We start from the raw sequence: 18,659 nt of genomic DNA on the forward strand, positions 1-18,659 counted from the left end.
TCCTTTCGACATGTAGCCGTCCGTTATTACTCTCCTCTCAAAAATCGACAATTGCCTCCTTCCTTAACAAACATGATTTTGCCTTTACAGCGAGGCAGTAACGGCAGTAGTGGCAATGATGACGTTAGGGCCGATGATGACTCCCTTGTGTTCAGAATGAGCGAGGAACTTAACGAGGGTGTGAATATTAACAACAGTTATGATAATACTGCAGTTCAAGGCGATGAAGTCTTTCATAACAACCAATGGAAAACAGGCTTGAAATTGTCTGCAGACAGTAGTAGTAACAGAAAGCCGCGTCAGTAACAAGGAAAGCAACAGGAGTTAGGTTTTTTTTTATGGATGTCAAGGTACTGCCATAACGGTTTAAATCCCTTGTAATTTGTTCAAATTGCTACAATCAAGGATATGCATCAATATGTTGTGGTTTTTTTTTTTTTTTTACCTTGTGTTGAAGTAAAGAAGTACATCCTGACCATTTTTCAAGATGCTATTATAAGGATAGTATCTGTACTAAGTCATTTTTTTATTTTTTTTTGCGCTGTTAAAAAAATTGATGAAGAACCAACTGCAGTGGAAAAAGTAATGTGAGTTGTATATTGATTCTACTTAATTATTATGCGTTTTACATCCATAACCGCCACTAACGTAAATGGCGTTCCTTTTAATATTATTTTTAATTTAACTATAAAGATAATTCTTTACGCCAATAATTTACAAATTTCAAAATGTCCTTAGCTCTTAAATTCTTCAGACTATGGCATCATCTTTGTTGATTCTTTGGCTTTGTCGTATATTCCGAAGCTTTTATCAACAATTATATTGCATTGTTATCATCAATTAGCTTTCTCTTTTCTTCGTAGCTGACCGACATCACCGATTTTTTTATGCATTGTAATCAGTATACTTAAAAATGTTAATCAGCTTTACCGGGGGCATTCTTTTGATTTACTATACACATATTGTTTCATCACAACAGCATGAGCAACAGCGAAATGAACTCGAAGAATCAACAGCAGCAACACCACAACAAAGTGGCTCTTTTTGTTTAGATAGCAATTTCAGATCCTTCATAACAAAGACAAATACATCATCACATATATGGACACCTTGTCCTTGGAAAAGTGATGATATGAACTTTGCTAATCAGTTGCGTACAGCCTTTCTTACTACTCACAAAAGTACTATTAGCTCAAATGATGCCGGCAGCAACAACAAAATCTTCTCTCCGGTAGAAGATAACCTACTTTCGGTACCAATGAATATTACATTCCATTGTTACCTTGCAGCCGAAGACATTTGCAGAAAAGCTGAAAAAGCATTCCAGAAGGCGGGTGAAATAATCTCTAGTGTCGTTCTATTTCAAGAGCCGGTCAATGTGAATGCAACCTTGGTATCTTTCTGTGAGATGGGTGGTGAATGTGGTGAGGGAAAGTTAATGACATTGGGAGGTTCTTCACCAGCTAGAGCAATGCCTTTATTGAACACAGATGGTCTCTTACGGCTTCATCCTCAAGCTTTGGTGAAGCAATTTGGTATTGATGAGCACCCAGCATTTGCACCTTATGATATTCAAAGCGTTTTCAATGCAGATGCTCCATTTTGGTTCGAGGTAACTTATATAAAAATGATGATATGAGTCGAGGGTGGAGTCTTTCATATGTATTAACACAAATAAAATAAAAATTAGGAAGATGGCCTGCCTATTGCAGCAAATCAAGCAGACTTCTTATTTGTTATCTTAGTAAGTGTCCTTACTTTACGAGCATATACATGAGTTTGTTTTAATCGTATTTAAACACGTATACAGCATGAGTTTATGCACGGATTAGGCTTCTACTCTGGTTGGAACGAGTACATTTCTGTACAGGCCTTGACACCTGATCCATCCCCTTTCTTAGCAAATCAGTTCATGACCATGCTAAACCCAACAACTAGCGCTATTCATCCAAGCCAATTCTTAGAAAGCGCAATGGATCGGTTAATGATCGTATCTGGAAATAAAACTGTTACAGCGTCTTCATCGGAACAACGACAACAACACAAACACATATCTGACCTCACTCGTAATTTAAACAAAATTCAGGCGCGCACAGTGAAGGAATTGGTAAACTCTCGTGAATTTAAGGAAGCAGCGAAACAAATGGGTTTGTACGCTACAACGGCTGGCTCATTACAATTAGATTTACCTACTTCCAAAGAAAAGAAACCACTTACCTTAGAGACAGGCTTGAAACCCTTCCAGCCAGGATCATCGATATCGCACGTAGATTATTCGCAATATACAAACTCACCTGATTTTTTGATGCGATTTATGCAAGACCGAGGATTGACGTTAACTGAAGCCCTTAAAAGAGGAGGTGGAGACCATCCGATCGGACCTCTCCTGCTCAATGTCCTCGAAGAGCTGGGTTATTCGACCATCAAAAATCCCGATGTAGTTCCACCGTTAATGGCATTTCATGAACAAGGAATGACAAGTCTTATTATTGATAATTTTGATGAAATTGATAAACAAGGAAGAGATGGATTGAGGAGAAAGCACCGTCATCATGACACCTCTACAAATATAACTGATAAAAGTGGAAGGCTTCTTTCTTCGTCTATCCCTCAAGCGGTACCCACTGTTTTTGTGCTTGCCATGTATCACTCATTGTGTTTACTACTACTTTCATCTTTTGTTGTATTTTAATTAATAAACGTAGTTATTGTCCTAATTTTGTTACTTGAAAATGTATACATGGTGATAAAACAAATTTCAAAAAAGAAAAGTAAAATAAAAGCTTAGAGCCTACAATTATCTCTCGACACCATTGTGTTTTATTACTCAAACTTAAGAACGCGAACACATAAGATGGGTATCACTAATTTGCGAGTCGATAAATTAATTCTTAAGTCTCCTCAGTATGTTTCAAAACTTGTAATTCTGTTTGCACACTTTGAATGCCACTGAGATACTCTTGATAAAGTGTCAATGAATATTAACATATATGCAACTTAGATTTAGCAGTGTTCCCTATCGTACTTGAGTTACAGACATAGAGGATTCAATCCATGTTCAAGAGCATAGCGCCATCGCTGCTATGCTGACGTCTATAAAATACTGCAAATTCAGGAGCTCGGCTTTCACTTACTTCTCTTCACTTGAGAATAATGTTCGTTACTCTGACATTGGCTTATTTTCAGCTCGGTAGCCATTGACTAGGACTCGATATACGAGAAAGCGTTTATGGTACGCTAAGCAGAAGAAAGAGAAATAAACGAAGGAGCCGAAACAGATGGAGGATCTGTCGACCATGCCTCGTGCAATTCATTTGGTTCTAGGAGCCACGTTGTGTGTCTTTGAAAAATAGCAATGTATTATTTATCAAAAGTATAACCTTACATTGTCGTATACGACTAAAAAGTCAAAAGGAAAATGGAGTATCCCACCATTTACGCCAAAACTTCCAAAGTGCACGTTAAAGCCATTGTTTGTGCAGAACAATATTTAGTTGTCAGCTTTGAACGCAGCAATAACGATGAATTGCTGACTAAACCATCAACAAGCTTTTATTACTACCTACACATTATCATTCGGATCAACTTTGAGCAACACAAGGAGTTCATCATCTTTCAAAAATGGTGGGCACTTTGACTACTGTGGCAGCATATCAGTTTCTGGTCCATCAGGTATTAGCTTGATGATAACTGTTCGCATTATAGACAGATAACCTTGTGCATACTCTATGTTTTGATCTGACAGGCAGATTGAATAGCGGCGATAGATTGCTCAAGTAGCTTTCATGGCTTACTGTTAAGAAGCCAAGTTTTAAATAGAGATTGTGTAGTTTAAACCAAGTGTACGTCATTACCTCTGTTACAGCGCGTAGGTTTTTACAGGCTTCCGTGCCTGCACGTCTCAGCTTCTTGCGAGTCTATAAAGTTGACCTTTATTTATGAAATCAAATTACAAGCTTAGAGTACCTCTCAAACTTAATGCAGCCAAAAAAAAAAAAAAAAAAAAAAAAAAAAAAAAAACGGTGTTTACCGACGGGTGGCAAAGAATAAAAAATTCAAGTCAGCCACCACAACTTTTTTTTAATTTTGGTTGATCGTAGATCCACTTTTACTTTGATTACACTTTTATTGAAGCAGCAATGGGTAAAGAAGTTAGAAAGTCAGCAAAGCGTAGAAGTAATCCTTTGGGCAACAGGGTTACTTCAGGTGTTCAGCGTGGACTTGATGAGCAACAACCAACTTTGCAATCTGATCAAGTCTTACCTGTCGTTCAAAAGGTAGTGACAGATTCAATGTTGGATTGTTTGTTTATGTTGATGTGCAGTCTTTCATAATCTCTTTCTTTTTTTGCTAAAATAGCTATCTTCTCAAGATGCAACAGAACGTGCATGGTCGGCGGCATGTATTTCTAACTTAGTCTTATCAAATACAGCCAACCTAAAGCTATTATTATCTAAAGGCATTGTTGCTCAATTAATTAAGCTACTTGGTGATGACTCTCGCGAAGTTGTTGAAGAGAGTCTTGGAACATTAAGGTATGCCTCGCTATGAGAATATACTCGCTGTGAGTAATATTTGTGGTAGCTTATGGTTTTTGTTGAACTTATGATCATCGTAGAAATATTTGTTCAATTGATCCAGCTGTCTGTCATGAATACTTTGCTAAGGGTATCTTAACGCCATTGAGCGCTATGCTTCCTCAAGTAAGACTGTTAAATAGTTTGCTAGACGGACTGCATATTGACTTTAACTCTATTATGTAGATCTCGCATATTATTGATTTGGTCCTGAAAGATGCTTCGCTTGCTGATGAAGCTGATCAAGATAGAAGAACCTCTATATGGGATGTCGCAGAGAACTTTATATATATTATTTGGAGTTTGAGGTATGCGAGCCGGTCAAATGCCATAAGTATTCTATTTTATGACAACTCATCCTCTTTTTTTTTGATGTAGTGAAACTTCTGACAACTATATCAAAGCAATTAACCGTCTCAATATTATTGCATTCTTGATCTCATTCTTATCAGCTGCAGATCAGTGTCCGACTAAGGTTGTTATCGCTGCTGGTCAATGCTTGACTACCCTAACTGATGACAATAAGGATATATATATTGAATTTCAAAATCATCCTGACTATATTCAAACAATGCTTAATATTTTGGATAAGTTTGACAGTCCCGAGAAGATTCTTGTTCGTGTTCTATGCTGCGGTAAGATAATTGGATCAATTGGCTTTTTCTTCAGGATACATATTAATAGGTTCCTTGTATTTAGCTATTCTGATGAATATCAGAGAAATTGTACAATTGTCTGGTTCTTGGGATGACGAAAGAGACGCCGTTGAAGAGTTGAATAGAAAGTTTATGCCTATTTTAATTTCCTCACTTGACTTTGATATACAAAACGCTGCAAATGAATGCAAAGTCGCCATTGATAGTGGGGTAAGTGTGATACTTAGATTCACGTGGGATAGGCGACAATGATTAAGTATGAATTTTGAATGAATACATTGTTTTTTCAGAATGTTACTAGACATGACGAATCAACTGAAATCACCCCCAAGCCGAAACAACCCCTCACTCAGCAAGACGTAAGGAATAAGATGGATTATGCAGTAGCATTAGAAGCAGCTATTGATATGAAATATTTAGATTTATATTAACAATACAATAGAACGCTTAACAACCTTACAGTTGTCGTTGGAACTGTTATCTAATATTTGCTTACAGGATGAATCAGATGGTAAGTTTTCAATACTTCGATTTTGTTGGACAAAAATTTAGGGTCACAGATTACATATGTGGTTTGGGAAAAAGAAGGAGCCATAGATCAGGAGTTCATCCACATCAAGTGACAAGTGTAGATAGATTATTTCTGCAGAGAAAAGGGCGCTGTTACTAAATAAATTATTGGTTCTTCTAGAGGATGGTTGGGAGGATTCAGATGAGAATATGGACGAGGCCGAAGCGGATGGTATGGCCGACAAATTAACAGAGGATAATATTGACGAATACTTCAACGATATGGAGAAATTAGGTGGAAGTTCTGCTGCTGTTGAAGAGAATGCTTTGCGTTCCAGCCCTGTGATAAACATGTTCACGGTGGAAGTCTTTCCCAGATTGATACAACTCTCTACTCCGACAGTACTATCCTTCCCTCAAAACCCTACATTGAACTTCGGTGTTACACCATCATTGGCTCTTACACATCAGCGTGCTCTAGAATGTCTGAATAATTTCTTCCTTGCCATGAACGACATTCCCTCGCAGTTCTGGTTCAAAGAACACGTAGAGGAAGCTAAAAGAACTTGGTCATGGCTATTTTCCACAGCAAACACAATTGGTTCCGCACCGGAATCGCAAGATAGAAATGATTTACTCGAAATTATTGTTGGCTGTTTATGGGCATTAGGACGTGGACTAGGTCAGAATATTGTAAGTTAAAGTTTGAGAGAAAAGGGAAATGATGATTTGACAAAAAAGTATGGTGATCAGGGATGATGGGGTTCATTAGATAATACTGGGCCCTGAAACAAAATGGGGAAAGATCACATAATCAGAATTCAGCGCTACTACAATGTAGTGGTTAGCTTCGACAGTTTTTAACCTTCTCATTTTTTAACAGCCTTTAGAACCATCTCATGTCCCTATGTTGTGCGCTGCATTCACTGCATCCAGTATCGATTCTATGCGCGTTAAAATTGTAGGTACTCTAGGACCCATTGCCACAAGACAAGGTGATATCAGCACCAATAAGGTAACGTGTTACATTGACTGACCCAAAATATTGTTACAAATATGGGGTATCTGTGCTTCTTAAATTGCAGTAGTTTTTTGACTTCTTATCATTCGTTATTTTTATTGTAGGACATTGGTGTTTTTGTCATGGACCTTTTGGGTAACCTTTGCTCTCAAAGGTCTCAAGTTGATGTTGTAGTTGAAGCCTTAAATGTTATCTATGATACATATAGTGACTGTGCTTTTGATTACGATGAACCAGTGTATGTGCAGGGCAACTTCAACAATCGCTTGAAGCAACTGCTGCCGTTATTTAAGTCAATGGTTAAGTCTGTGGACCGTCGAAAGAATTTTGATTTACGAGCAAGATGTGATGAAGCTTTGATGAACTTGGTTGCATTTATTAAATATAAAGCTACTGAGAGAAGATCATAGACACTATACTTTCTTCGTTGTAGTAATAAACATTTAGATTTTCCACTATATCTCATCGATTAATGTGGAAAAAGTATTGTGAATATGCTTTTAATTCCAAATATAAGACTGACTGAATTTTGCTTAAATGTATCAGAACATCAGCGACTACTTCGAGCATTGTAACTTTGCTACGTTTTTCTTAATTCTTCATTAAAACAACACTGAAGGTCAATGTACAGCAAAGTAAGGCTAATCATAAAGGGATTTTGCAACCGTCATGAATGCGGCTAGGTCAACAGGGTCCTGCAGGGTTTTAGCGCTCCCGGGAGCATAACGTTGAGATAAGCAAGAATTCTGATCTCATGATTTTCTTTGTGTACAACCAAGTGGGCGTACCGCTTAAGAAAAGCATACAAATGGACATTTTGTCTTTCATTTTCAGTGGCTATTTTTTCTTATTTTTTTCTGGTGTCAAAGGATTGCCTAAAGCTTTATTATTCAAACGCGAGGCCACTTCAAACTTTGCCTTTGGATTGTCGTCAAAGCTGTTGACATTATAGTAGAAGTGATTTATGTATATAAAATGAGAAGGAAATGGTGGATCACAAAGTATTCCAATTAGGTAGGGCAAACATGAACACGACCATCAATCAAATTTCTGTCTTACTTTATCCAATTCTCACAGGAAACTAACGTAATCATGCTATCGTATTTAAAGAGGGAAGTACAGCTGTTCAAGCTTGGGAAAAAAGGCATTAACAACAACCACAGAAAAGCATGCTTGTGCTTTATAGTTTCCTCTTTTGAGTTGTAGTACAGTTGGGAAACCTAATGTACCAATACTTTATATTTCCTTTCTGTTTACTTTACTCGTGAAGACCCTGGATAGACTGAATTGCTTGATGGTACAAGTTACCCTTTCGCTCTTCTTCTTAGAAAACCCTTTTTTTTTTTTTCCTGATCTTTTCTTCTCTCTTTCTTTTTGTGTTTTATATATAAAATACGCTAGTTTCTGGTTTGCTTCGTCTTCTTTCTCTTTTAGATCACAATTCAAACATTGAAACTATTAGCATTATCCTTTATCCCCTCTGAAAACATTACTCTTCTCTGTATCTTCATCTCTTAGGCAGTAACTTTACTCTTTAACAAACAACAACTTGATTTCTTACAAAAAAAAATGGGTTTGATACGTTATAACAGCCCAATGGTCCAGATCTTTATTGTGGGTATGATCTGTTTCTGTTGTCCTGGTATGTTTAATGCTTTGACTGGTATAGGTGGACAAGGTAAAGCGTCCACAGAAGCTGCGACAAACGCTGGCACTGCCACAGCAGTAACATTTACGATATGTTCATTGATTGGTGCTCCTGTGTAAGTTGTTCTAAACAATAAGATAGTAACCAAATTTATGACTATCATTAACAACAATTATTTAATATAATTGTTGTTTCAAACAATAGGTATAACCTTTTCGGTAATAGAGTTCTTATCCCTGCCGCTCTTTGCTATGTCCTTTACGTTGGTTCTTTCCTTTCTAAAAATGATAACTTCACTATCGCCGCTGGTGCTATTCTTGGTATTGGTGCTGGTTTCTTATGGACGGCTCAGGCAGGCATTATGATGTCTTATCCTTCTGAAAAGGATAAGGGTAAAGCTTTCTCTGTCTTTTGGGTGGTATTCAATCTGTAAGTAATTATACTACCATTAATGCCTTTCTGAAGTTAATGCTTTACTTTTCATTGATTAGAGGTGCTACTCTTGGTGCTGCTATTCCTCTTGGTAATGAATGGAATGCTGGAAGCATGCCCCAAGTCCAGACCACAACATATATTGCCTTCATGGTTATCATGGCATTTGGTGCAGCATTGAGTTTGGCCCTTCTTCCTGCCAACAAAGTTGTACGTTCTGATGGCTCACATGCTTCTCTTCCAAAAATTTCCAACTGGAAGCGTGAAGCATTGGAAGTGTTTAAGCTTTTCAAAGACTGGCGCATGCTTATTCTTATTCCACTCTTCGCTGGCTCCAATTGGTTCTATACCTACCAATTCAACGTTTATAATGGCCCTGGCTTCATGACAAAACGTGCTCGATCTCTGAACAACGTATTATATTGGTTGTTTCAAATGATAGGTGCTGGTCTTTTTGGTTGGTTCCTTGATTCTCATAGACTTGGCACTCGTAAGCAACGTGCCTTATACGGCAACACTATTACTTTCATTATCATTCTCGCTCTTTGGGTTGGTTGTATTTTCATCCAAAAAAATTTTACTCGTGAATTTGTCAGCCTCCCTTCTTACGTTAAGATTGACGTCTTTGACAAGGAATATCCGGGCTTGATTATTGAATACGCCTTCTTCGGTTTAATTGATGCTGTGTATCAAGGCTTCATTTACTGGCTTATGGGTACCATGACTAACGATACTGAAAGGGCTACTCGTTATGGTGGTTTCTATAAGACAATTCAAAATGCTGCGAATGCCATTGCTAACCAACTCGAAGCGCAAAAGGTTGGATATATGACTCAGCTTATTGTTGTTATGGTCATTAATCTTGTTGGCCTCCTTCTCGCCTATGGTGTTTCTTGGTCCGTTCCTGATGTGACTGTTGAGACTATTGATAACTTGAAAGATGGACATGCAGTTACTACTCTAGTTGGTGGCCATGTTGATGGCGATGATTTGAAGGTTTCTAGCAATCCTGCCGTTATAAAGGAAGACCAGCATATGGATGAACATCTGTACGAAAAGGCTGAAGCATAAACTTAAATTCATTCAAACACATACATTTCATCACTGTACTCATTCTTATCGTTACTATCTACACTATTAAACTATATCTCTATGGAGAGCACTAATGCTATTGCTAATTTTCAGTTAATTTTATATTTAACTTACTTCCTGCAATTTACGTAGTTCGTAATTACTATGCCTCAAGGTGTTTCGTCCTTATTCAGGATCAATTCTATATTATCTTAGTGGAAATTATAGAAAGAGATCTAAATTGCTCAATGACAGTTGTAACTATCTCCTGTTGGTTGATCTTATCAAGTATTTGACGCATTGCTTAGTTGTTAGTAAGACTGCTAAAGATAGAATTTCAATGAACGAGCCTTCTTTTTTTTTCATGAATCACCCAGTATCACGAATGATAACTTTTCAAAAAATATGAAAACGATATTCTTGCGATACATCCAATAAGACTGTGGCTCTCGAATGCATCGTCAAAGAAGAGACCAATGACTACATAGATTATAAGGCATAATAAAGGCTTGTAATGAAGAGGGAGTATCTCGTGAATATACCGTACATAAAAAAATAAGTTTAGAGGAGCCCCATATTCAATGCCGCATAGCTATTATTATTGATTTACGTTGAAGTGCTAAATCAATGGATGTGTATCAAATTAAGTTTTTAAAAAGAAGAGTAAGCGAATCATTCAAGGAAAACTTTTCCTTCAATCTTCGTTACATCAAATTTTATGGAAACTGTGCGAAAAGAAAACGAAAATTCAACTTATGGACTATAGGTATCATTGAGGGAAGCGTAGAGTACTCCAGTAGCATGAGACGCATTGCAGAGCTGATTAAGGCAAATTAGTCAATGAAGAACAAATTGTAAGGTTCAAAAAGCAAGCGTGTCGTAAGGGTCACGAACATTTAAGCCGCTGGAGAGCATTTAATTAAAAGATCACAGCCTTTTAGAAGTGATGCAGTACTAATGGTATTTTTAAAGAATGTCTAAGAGCTGTCAACGAGTTATTGATCACCGCGATGTGAATTTACATACCTTTAGGTCCAGTTCAATTGAATGAGGACAGGAAAGATGGTAAAATTGATAGACAGAAGGAAAGGGACAGAAAGTCAACAAAAACTTGACGATCGAATTTGATACATGAATCAATGATAGAATATGCAACCTTACTAAACACCAAGGAGTTAATCAAAAGAGATGTTTTTTTTTTTTTTTTTTTTTGGTCCAGGTACGAGGAATCAACAATAACTATAATTAGAGATATAAAGCAGATGTTCTAATAGATAGTGATGGGAAAAGCATATATGAGCAACTACAATACGAATGTTGCTGCCAAATTTCTACGAAGCGCTTAGCTGCATCGTTTAAAGTGACCTTTAACCTGACGAAGCACTGAAGTCATTGTATTGGAATTACCAGTCGACCAGCCGTCATTGTAAGTATCGTATACCATAATCAACCACCATAAAAAAGAAAACACCAGTAGCGGACATCATACCCGAGCACGGAACTACACGCACCACAGTATCAAAGAATATAAAAACTCTCCGGCGGGGAATTGAACCCCGGTCTCCCGCGTGACAGGCGGGGATACTCACCACTATACTACCGAAGATTGCTATATTTGTGAAACGTAAAATTTATAATTATCCAATAACAACAAGGTCTTTCGGAGTTAAATTAGTAGAATACACGTGATATATCATTTTATTGTAAAGCAAATTATTATGTAATGCAAGGAGCGATTTAGAGATATCGTAGTAGATCGGAAGTTAAATCGGATAACTTAGAATTAGCATTGTAAACAATGCTAATTCTAAGAGATTGCGGATTCTTATGAAGGTTAGAATAACCGTAAGTGATAGATTTGTTAGAACAATTCTTTTCTTTTACGGAAGAATATTTCATCTGTATATCCGAGACAATATTGGACGAGTAATTGACTTCACTTAGAAATAAGATATTATAGTATTTCGATTTGATCAAATCAGATAACTTTATTTAGCAACAAACCACAATACATAAATCTAATCTACTTAAGCTATTATATAACTTGTTGATTCCTTACTTTAAATCTTTACATTCTGACAGAATTCAATAAGACTGAAACGTAGACGTCGGCAGTGTCGTATTTGAGGGTAGATTATATACAAATATTAAAGACATAATTCACTTTATGAAGGATAAAGATGAATTATACAATATTGCAAACCAGAAATAATTCAAAACTACATAAACTCTAATATATGAGTACCGTGAATTAAGTGTTGTGTTTAGTTGACAGCATCATATGAGATGTGGAGAACTCGTATACAAATTATACAAGATCCTCACACCTCATTACTGCTGAAATAATATAAAGTAGAGTAGGAAACGAATATAGAATAAGTGATGATTCTTATACGAGATTAGCTACCTCGTATAAGGCTGAACAGGTTGTCATTTAGGATATATAGTTTACTTATTTTACTGTAATACGTTACTATATGACATAGGATATATAGTAGAATTAATATATGGACATGCAGGATATATTGATTCAACACCAAGGTATAATAGGTTATAAGTAATATTCTCTGCCTTCGGCATAAAGAATGATTACAAGATAATAGTTTGTGATCATCCTTTAAGAATAACTGTTCACTCAACTCAAACACCACGCACGAATACCATTTTCCTAATTAATACTATTTTCCTGCAAGCAGTGCTACATAATAGTTAGCACGGGAAAATAGGTTAGTTGCATGATCACTAGATCAAGCCATGGATACGTTTACAAGTCCACCCGCTCCGGGTAGATGCGTAGGCTCCTCGAGGGAGAATTCTATTATTTTACGGTTCAGAAGACGTACGTCTTCTTTTAGAATAACTCAGCTGTCAATTTCTAAGTTCCACAATATGAAGAAGATATTTGAATTTTTGCAGTAGATATTTTTCTTCTCTTTGAACTTAACTTGATTCAAAATAAAATCCTATTAGTTTGATCTCGTTAAGCTTTTTGATTTTTAATTTAAGAGCTATTTTAGTATACAAGTCGTCAAATACCACATAAGATCTTATCATTCTTATGCTAGTTTTAATACAGTTGTATTAATAGTTGAATACCCGTTAATAACCCCATTTCTCATATAGAAGTATCATTCTCAACAAACTTGGATAAAGAGTATCTTTGTTGTATCTGGTCATTTTACTGTCTTTATTTTACAAATTTCTATAAGCTGGATATATTAACAAGGTTGTATTGTAGATATAAGCTAATTTATTTGTGAGACTTCTACCATCGCGTCTCAAATACAATGGATTCTATCCTTTGCAGTTGGAAAGACGTTCAGCAACTCAGCTGCCAGTTTCTACGTTCTGTAGGAAGGGAATATTGAACTTATAGTAAGCTTGTTGTATTTGAGGCTTGATGGCAATATATAATATGAGTAAATCATTCAAAATGTTCAACGAAACGTAAAAAATAAAACTTTAATCTCAGGTATGAGTACTGCTCATATCTTCGTTCCCGTTTGGTAAGAGGTGTGTTCAATTGCATACATTTGAACCTTAGATCAAATGTATAACAAATAAAGATAAAATAAGAAAAGAATATGGATTAAGGATAGTTCTCATGTGAGATTAGTTACCTCACATAAGAACTGAACAGGTTATCTTTATGAAATATATTCCACTTAGTTTATCTATGGCTATATGACGTTTAGGTTTATAGCAGAATTGGTATATATACTCGTAGGATATATTAATTCAACAACCAGAACATAGTAAGTCGCGTTACTGCTCCCTGTTCTGGAAATAAAGTATAGTTGGATATAAAAAAGGCTCAATTACTCTTTATTAATACAACAACTGTTCATGCAATCAAAAGAACACCACGCACGATTATCTCTTCCTAGCTAACATCTATAATCATTCCCACAGTATCTGAGCTATACAACTGGTGGCCGATAGATATTGCATTATAGATGTAGCTGCATGATCACCCTGGATCTGCCAGGATAGCACATTACAAATCATTCCGCTTTGGAATGGGCAAGTAATTATTCACCTGAAGGGAAGATCTATTCTTTAGAAAGCCTCTTACTCACTGAGTAGTATCCGACCATAGTACATCAGTGTCAGCTATAGATCTCGATACAATCATTTCGTAGACAACAAACAGTATAACTCTTTATTTATAGCAGTAATTTTAGTTTTCTTTTCTTTTTCTTTAGTTTGTTTTTGAAAGAGAAATAAGATAGTGGTTTGACTTCGTTAAGCTTTCGTGTTGACTTTTGTGATATACTTTTATTTTAAGTCCTATAATCAAAATTTAGCGAATACCACAAAGCCAATTATCGTAGCTAATTAAACGCTGGATCTAGTTTGATCTTGTTAAGCAGTTTGTATTGATTTCAAGTGCTCTTTGCTACCTAGCGAGTCATCAAATATCACACAAGCATCGCGAATATGACTACTAAATGGGACCGTGTTCAGCAAGAGCAACAAAATCATCCAACGGAGGAGCGCTAATGCATTCAACAACTGAAGTATGTGCATTATCCAGCAACGACGAATGTCAAAATTTAGAACCTACACGATAGTGATGCTAGTAGACGTGTTTGCATACAACAACGTCTTTCATATGAAATTGTTATGGGCCTGTCAATACATTCATTGAAAATAAAAATTTGGAATTTCAATAAACATTTGAGGCACAGCAAAAAAAACATTCGCTCATTGTTCGAAGTTATATTCGTGGATCGTAAAGAGTTTAAGTCGTGAATTCATCAACTGAATCGATACATAGTCCAAGCAGTTAACGAACTGCTTTCATATGATCAATGATGTTTACGGGATGTTCAATAGGAATCTGATTGGCAACTTCAATAATTTTGCTTTCAATAGTTTCGATATCATGGAGTTTATGACGTTTAAATCTACGTTTGACTAAAGCCCAAAAAATGTTGCATCGGATTAAGCTCTGGCGAGTAAAATGAAAGAAAAAAAAAGACCTATAACTTTGTTTCTTTCATTGATAAGTTCTTCTACTTTCTTATACACATGAATAAGGCAGTCGATTATCTTGTAGAATTAGTGAGCATTTCAACAGCATCCTGTATATTCGCACTGAGATTGCTGTCGAATATTCAGTTAGGAAATCCTAATGCTCAGTCAGTAGATGAGATTTCGGGCCTTTTTTGCCAAGAAAAATGTGTCTGAAATCTTTTCGTATTGTTTTAAACCAAGTATACGCAGTACTTCTTTGACATCTGTCTTAGCCGCTGCCTCCCTAACGGATGCCAGATGATTTTTCATATACTTGAAGAATAGTTCTTCCGTAGCCTAACTATAATTAGCGTATTTGGATGATCTCGCAATGCTTTTTTCTGCAGGTATCTGTGCCTCCTCTCATTGATTTCTTACCGTTGCTTATTCAACGAGCTAGTCGCATTTTTAAGGCACAAATCGAGGTTGACCAGCTGCTTGACAGCAAAAAGGTCATTTTTTTTTTAATCTACATTACCATAGCTTTTGCGGCATTCTCATCATTAACATTTCCATGATCATCTTCCGTGAGAAATATTAGTTTGACACTTTCAGTTGATATCTCTTTATAACAGTTAAATAAGGTCCTCACAATACCGCGAATTTACATTCAAAAAATCAGATATTTTTTCTGCTGGTCCTCCAAAATGGTTTTCTAAATCCGAATTTATTTCTCAAAATGACGGTGGAACGACTGTAAGCATTATAATATCTTTACTGCCTTTGTACGGCTCACACGTCTTTACTGAAAATCCTCTCCCTAAAGTCTCAAAAGTATGTGACTTTTGAACATGCTCGTGTTTGTTCAAATAAGGAAGCGCTTTTCATAGCACCTGATGTTTCCGTCTGCAATTGCCAGCTACCGAAGGCTTAAATGGTGTTTGCGAGGACATTTAGGAAAACTATTCCAACTAAGGATAGCCTTTTTTTCCCGTTGGGGGGAATGTCATGAAAATGAAAGAGTTCATGTGTTTAGCAAAGTGTCTTCCTTAGGTTCCAAAAAACATAGGAAGACGGGATTTAGAGGATTTTCTGTCATTTGATAAGCAGTGTTCAGTATTTATCATCGAAGCATAAGGAGAAACAGTTACCACATTTCAAGGAAAGCAAAAATGTTCCTTTTCTAATTCAGACACAATGCATCATTGTAATTTATGTAGTATAAGCAACATGAGACTACAACGACCATAAAATACCTATAATCTTGGGCTAGATAGTATTGCTACAATTTGAATGCGACCTTTCAATTGCATTGTAATACATTCTCGAATCGATTCAATAGCCTTTAAACCAAGATCTGGAAGGAATGATACACAAAACGAATTAATCAGTTGGTGGAAGCAGCCAGCAGATGAAAGACAATGAGGAGCGGATGACGCATGTTTTCATTCTGTTTCCACACAATATGACTATCGGCGAGCCCGGGAGCGGGAACGGACATTCTTTAAGCTTGTGTAATCAAGCATTCACCACACTGAATGATGAAGTTGCACACTATATTACATGTGCCGAAAATCAACACACACATAACTCTGTCACAATGACCGATAAGCTGTAACATGAACGAAAGAGAAAAAACGCATATGCTACAAGCGGTAAGAGATAGGTCATGTTAAGAGAAGATGTACCGGAGGTTTGACTCGAGAATAAAATTGATTAAAAAATTTTTTCATTATACAGATAAAGGAGCAAATGCCATGCGTTTTCTTTTTACAGGATAACAAAATTGAGCAAAAGAAAGTTAAGTTTGACAAGCTGTCATGGATGCCATGCTTACATAAAGTCCCTTGTACGTCGTTAATATAGTTACACTGATTCTAAATATTTTTCTTTTTTGATTTTCCTGCCTTTAATTCAGTTCGCCACATAAGCAAAGCAAGTTAGCAATGACATCCTTGGTTTTTATATATTGTTTGTAAAAGTTAGTCAGCTTTCATTGAGTTATGAAAGAAGTGTTAAAATTGCAATTAAGCCTTGCTTCTTTCCATTATTCGCTTTGCATCAAATTTACCCGCTTCAATAGAGTTTCTATTGTTCTCAAAATGCAAACGGAGTGCATAGCAGAGTAAATAATAATGAGTTGGCAATGCTGCCCTTTGAAGCTGTTGTAGAGATAAGGTCGAACGCAGCAAGTCGATCTTGTAAAAAAAAGGGCGTTCTTCATGAGATACACGGAGCTTAAATCCTTTATGTAGAACAAGCATTCGGTAAAATGTGATTATCGAGCTGACGATCATGATGGGCAGGCAAGATATCATTCATATTCATTATATGCTTTCTTTGTTTTAATACTGTGATACAAAACTTCAAAGTTCAAAATGAGCTACACCTGTCCTAAACAAGGGAGCTATTACCTTTGACTTTTTTAAAACATATAAAAGGAAACCGAGTTTTTCGGTTCAGTTCAGTCGATCAAGTTTACACAACAAAGCATTCTTCTCTTCTATCAACTAATAGAGCTTCTATTTCTTTACAATTATCAGAAAGCATTTTTCTTTAGCTCAAGCCTCTCTTCCTCTCTCTCTTCCTCTTTCTCTAGATGCCACCAGATAGACCCGCTAAGCCTGCTCTTCCTAGACCTTATCCCGCTCCTGTCAAGCGTTAATCTCATACCATCTCATCGTTGTATATTTTACAATACAAAGGCTTCTACTGGGTTTTTGTCTATATCTATACCAGCTTTCTAATGCTTTTTTGAATTGTTTATCAATTTGAAAGCATGCAGCAAAAAGTCTTATCAACACAATTGGAACATTATAGCAGCATTCAACGACATATTAATTTCATTGATAACCTTTCATTTATACAACAGACTCTCTCTTAACGATCGACGAGTTGGAGCTTCATATATCACATAGTTTGGCTTTTTCTGTTTTTATCTGCATTATTCATTTTTCATTTCTAAATACATCAAACATCATACACAACTATTCCCTTATTCTCCTTTATGGCTGAATAAGAAAGATATACAACGAACTTTGATTTGCAATGCCATTCTCATCTTTTTTTTATTGATTTTCAAAATAAAAACTATTCTGATTCCTCATCCATACAATCTATTGAAAGCAATTGCATTGTGTTACCATGCATTCGACCTCATGTTGAGGTTTCACTTTTTCTGGTGTGAAAGATATTACCGGAGTTATATTACCTTAGATACTGCAGGAGAAGAAGGGAGAAGACTTCTCTAAAATGCTTATAACGCGCGTAGGTAATGTTCCAGTACACTCGTGTTGCTACTTACAAATTGACAATGTAAATATGGCTGTAAAAGTGACAGTCAACAAGACATGCTTCTCTGAACAATTTTGCATTTCATATATAGCAGCATATAACGACAAGTTGGGACGGCAATGTTCTGACTTTGATAATTCATCTATTGGTTATCCATTGTGCTCTCCGTAATCGACTGCCTCCCATATTCTGGTAACGAGCGATCTTATGACCTACATAAGGCATTTTTGACAGCTCTGTTCATCTTCCTTTTCAATGTACATAGATTCTTTCCTAAAACAGAGTAATGATGCAACGTTACAGACATTCTGACTATTTTGAGAACAGAAAGAGATACAAGACTTTTGCGCGATACGTCGCAAAAGTAGGCGTTAGAAATTAGTGGCAAAAGCATGATGAATATAGAGAAATTACCTTCTATCATGCTGGTAGGACAATAAATCTTGATCAATAAGGGGTTACAAAGTCAACTTAAGAAAGCATTCAAGATT

General features: G+C 36.3%; 3 protein-coding genes and 1 non-coding gene across 4 annotated transcripts; 3 read left to right on the plus strand and 1 right to left on the minus strand.

The window, feature by feature from the left end:
- Positions 1 to 805: 805 nt before the first annotated feature.
- Positions 806 to 2,699, plus strand: BDF20DRAFT_622875 (uncharacterized protein). The gene is made up of 3 exons (XM_053075899.1): positions 806 to 1,612; positions 1,691 to 1,744; positions 1,811 to 2,699. Exons 1-3 carry the CDS (start codon positions 914 to 916, stop codon positions 2,690 to 2,692), a joined length of 1,635 nt encoding a protein of 544 aa, XP_052935143.1. The 5' UTR covers positions 806 to 913; the 3' UTR covers positions 2,693 to 2,699.
- Positions 2,700 to 4,040: 1,341 nt separating this feature from the next.
- On the plus strand, positions 4,041 to 7,275 carry BDF20DRAFT_879949 (armadillo-type protein). The gene is made up of 11 exons (XM_053081593.1): positions 4,041 to 4,277; positions 4,360 to 4,535; positions 4,619 to 4,703; positions 4,764 to 4,885; positions 4,956 to 5,212; positions 5,277 to 5,443; positions 5,524 to 5,592; positions 5,654 to 5,744; positions 5,925 to 6,436; positions 6,627 to 6,758; positions 6,869 to 7,275. Exons 1-11 carry the CDS (start codon positions 4,140 to 4,142, stop codon positions 7,172 to 7,174), a joined length of 2,055 nt encoding a protein of 684 aa, XP_052935144.1. The 5' UTR covers positions 4,041 to 4,139; the 3' UTR covers positions 7,175 to 7,275.
- Positions 7,276 to 8,170: 895 nt separating this feature from the next.
- BDF20DRAFT_623352 (major facilitator superfamily domain-containing protein) lies at positions 8,171 to 10,004 on the plus strand. Its single transcript, XM_053075900.1, has 3 exons — positions 8,171 to 8,527; positions 8,617 to 8,841; positions 8,904 to 10,004. Exons 1-3 carry the CDS (start codon positions 8,334 to 8,336, stop codon positions 9,913 to 9,915), a joined length of 1,431 nt encoding a protein of 476 aa, XP_052935145.1. The 5' UTR covers positions 8,171 to 8,333; the 3' UTR covers positions 9,916 to 10,004.
- Positions 10,005 to 11,449: 1,445 nt separating this feature from the next.
- Positions 11,450 to 11,521, minus strand: BDF20DRAFT_t111. Its single transcript has one exon. It is a non-coding gene; the product is annotated as a tRNA-Asp (tRNA).
- Positions 11,522 to 18,659: the final 7,138 nt, after the last annotated feature.

Source organism: Mycotypha africana (assembly GCF_025528875.1).
Source record: "Mycotypha africana strain NRRL 2978 chromosome Unknown BDF20scaffold_7, whole genome shotgun sequence".
Lineage (NCBI taxonomy): Eukaryota > Fungi > Mucoromycota > Mucoromycetes > Mucorales > Mycotyphaceae > Mycotypha > Mycotypha africana.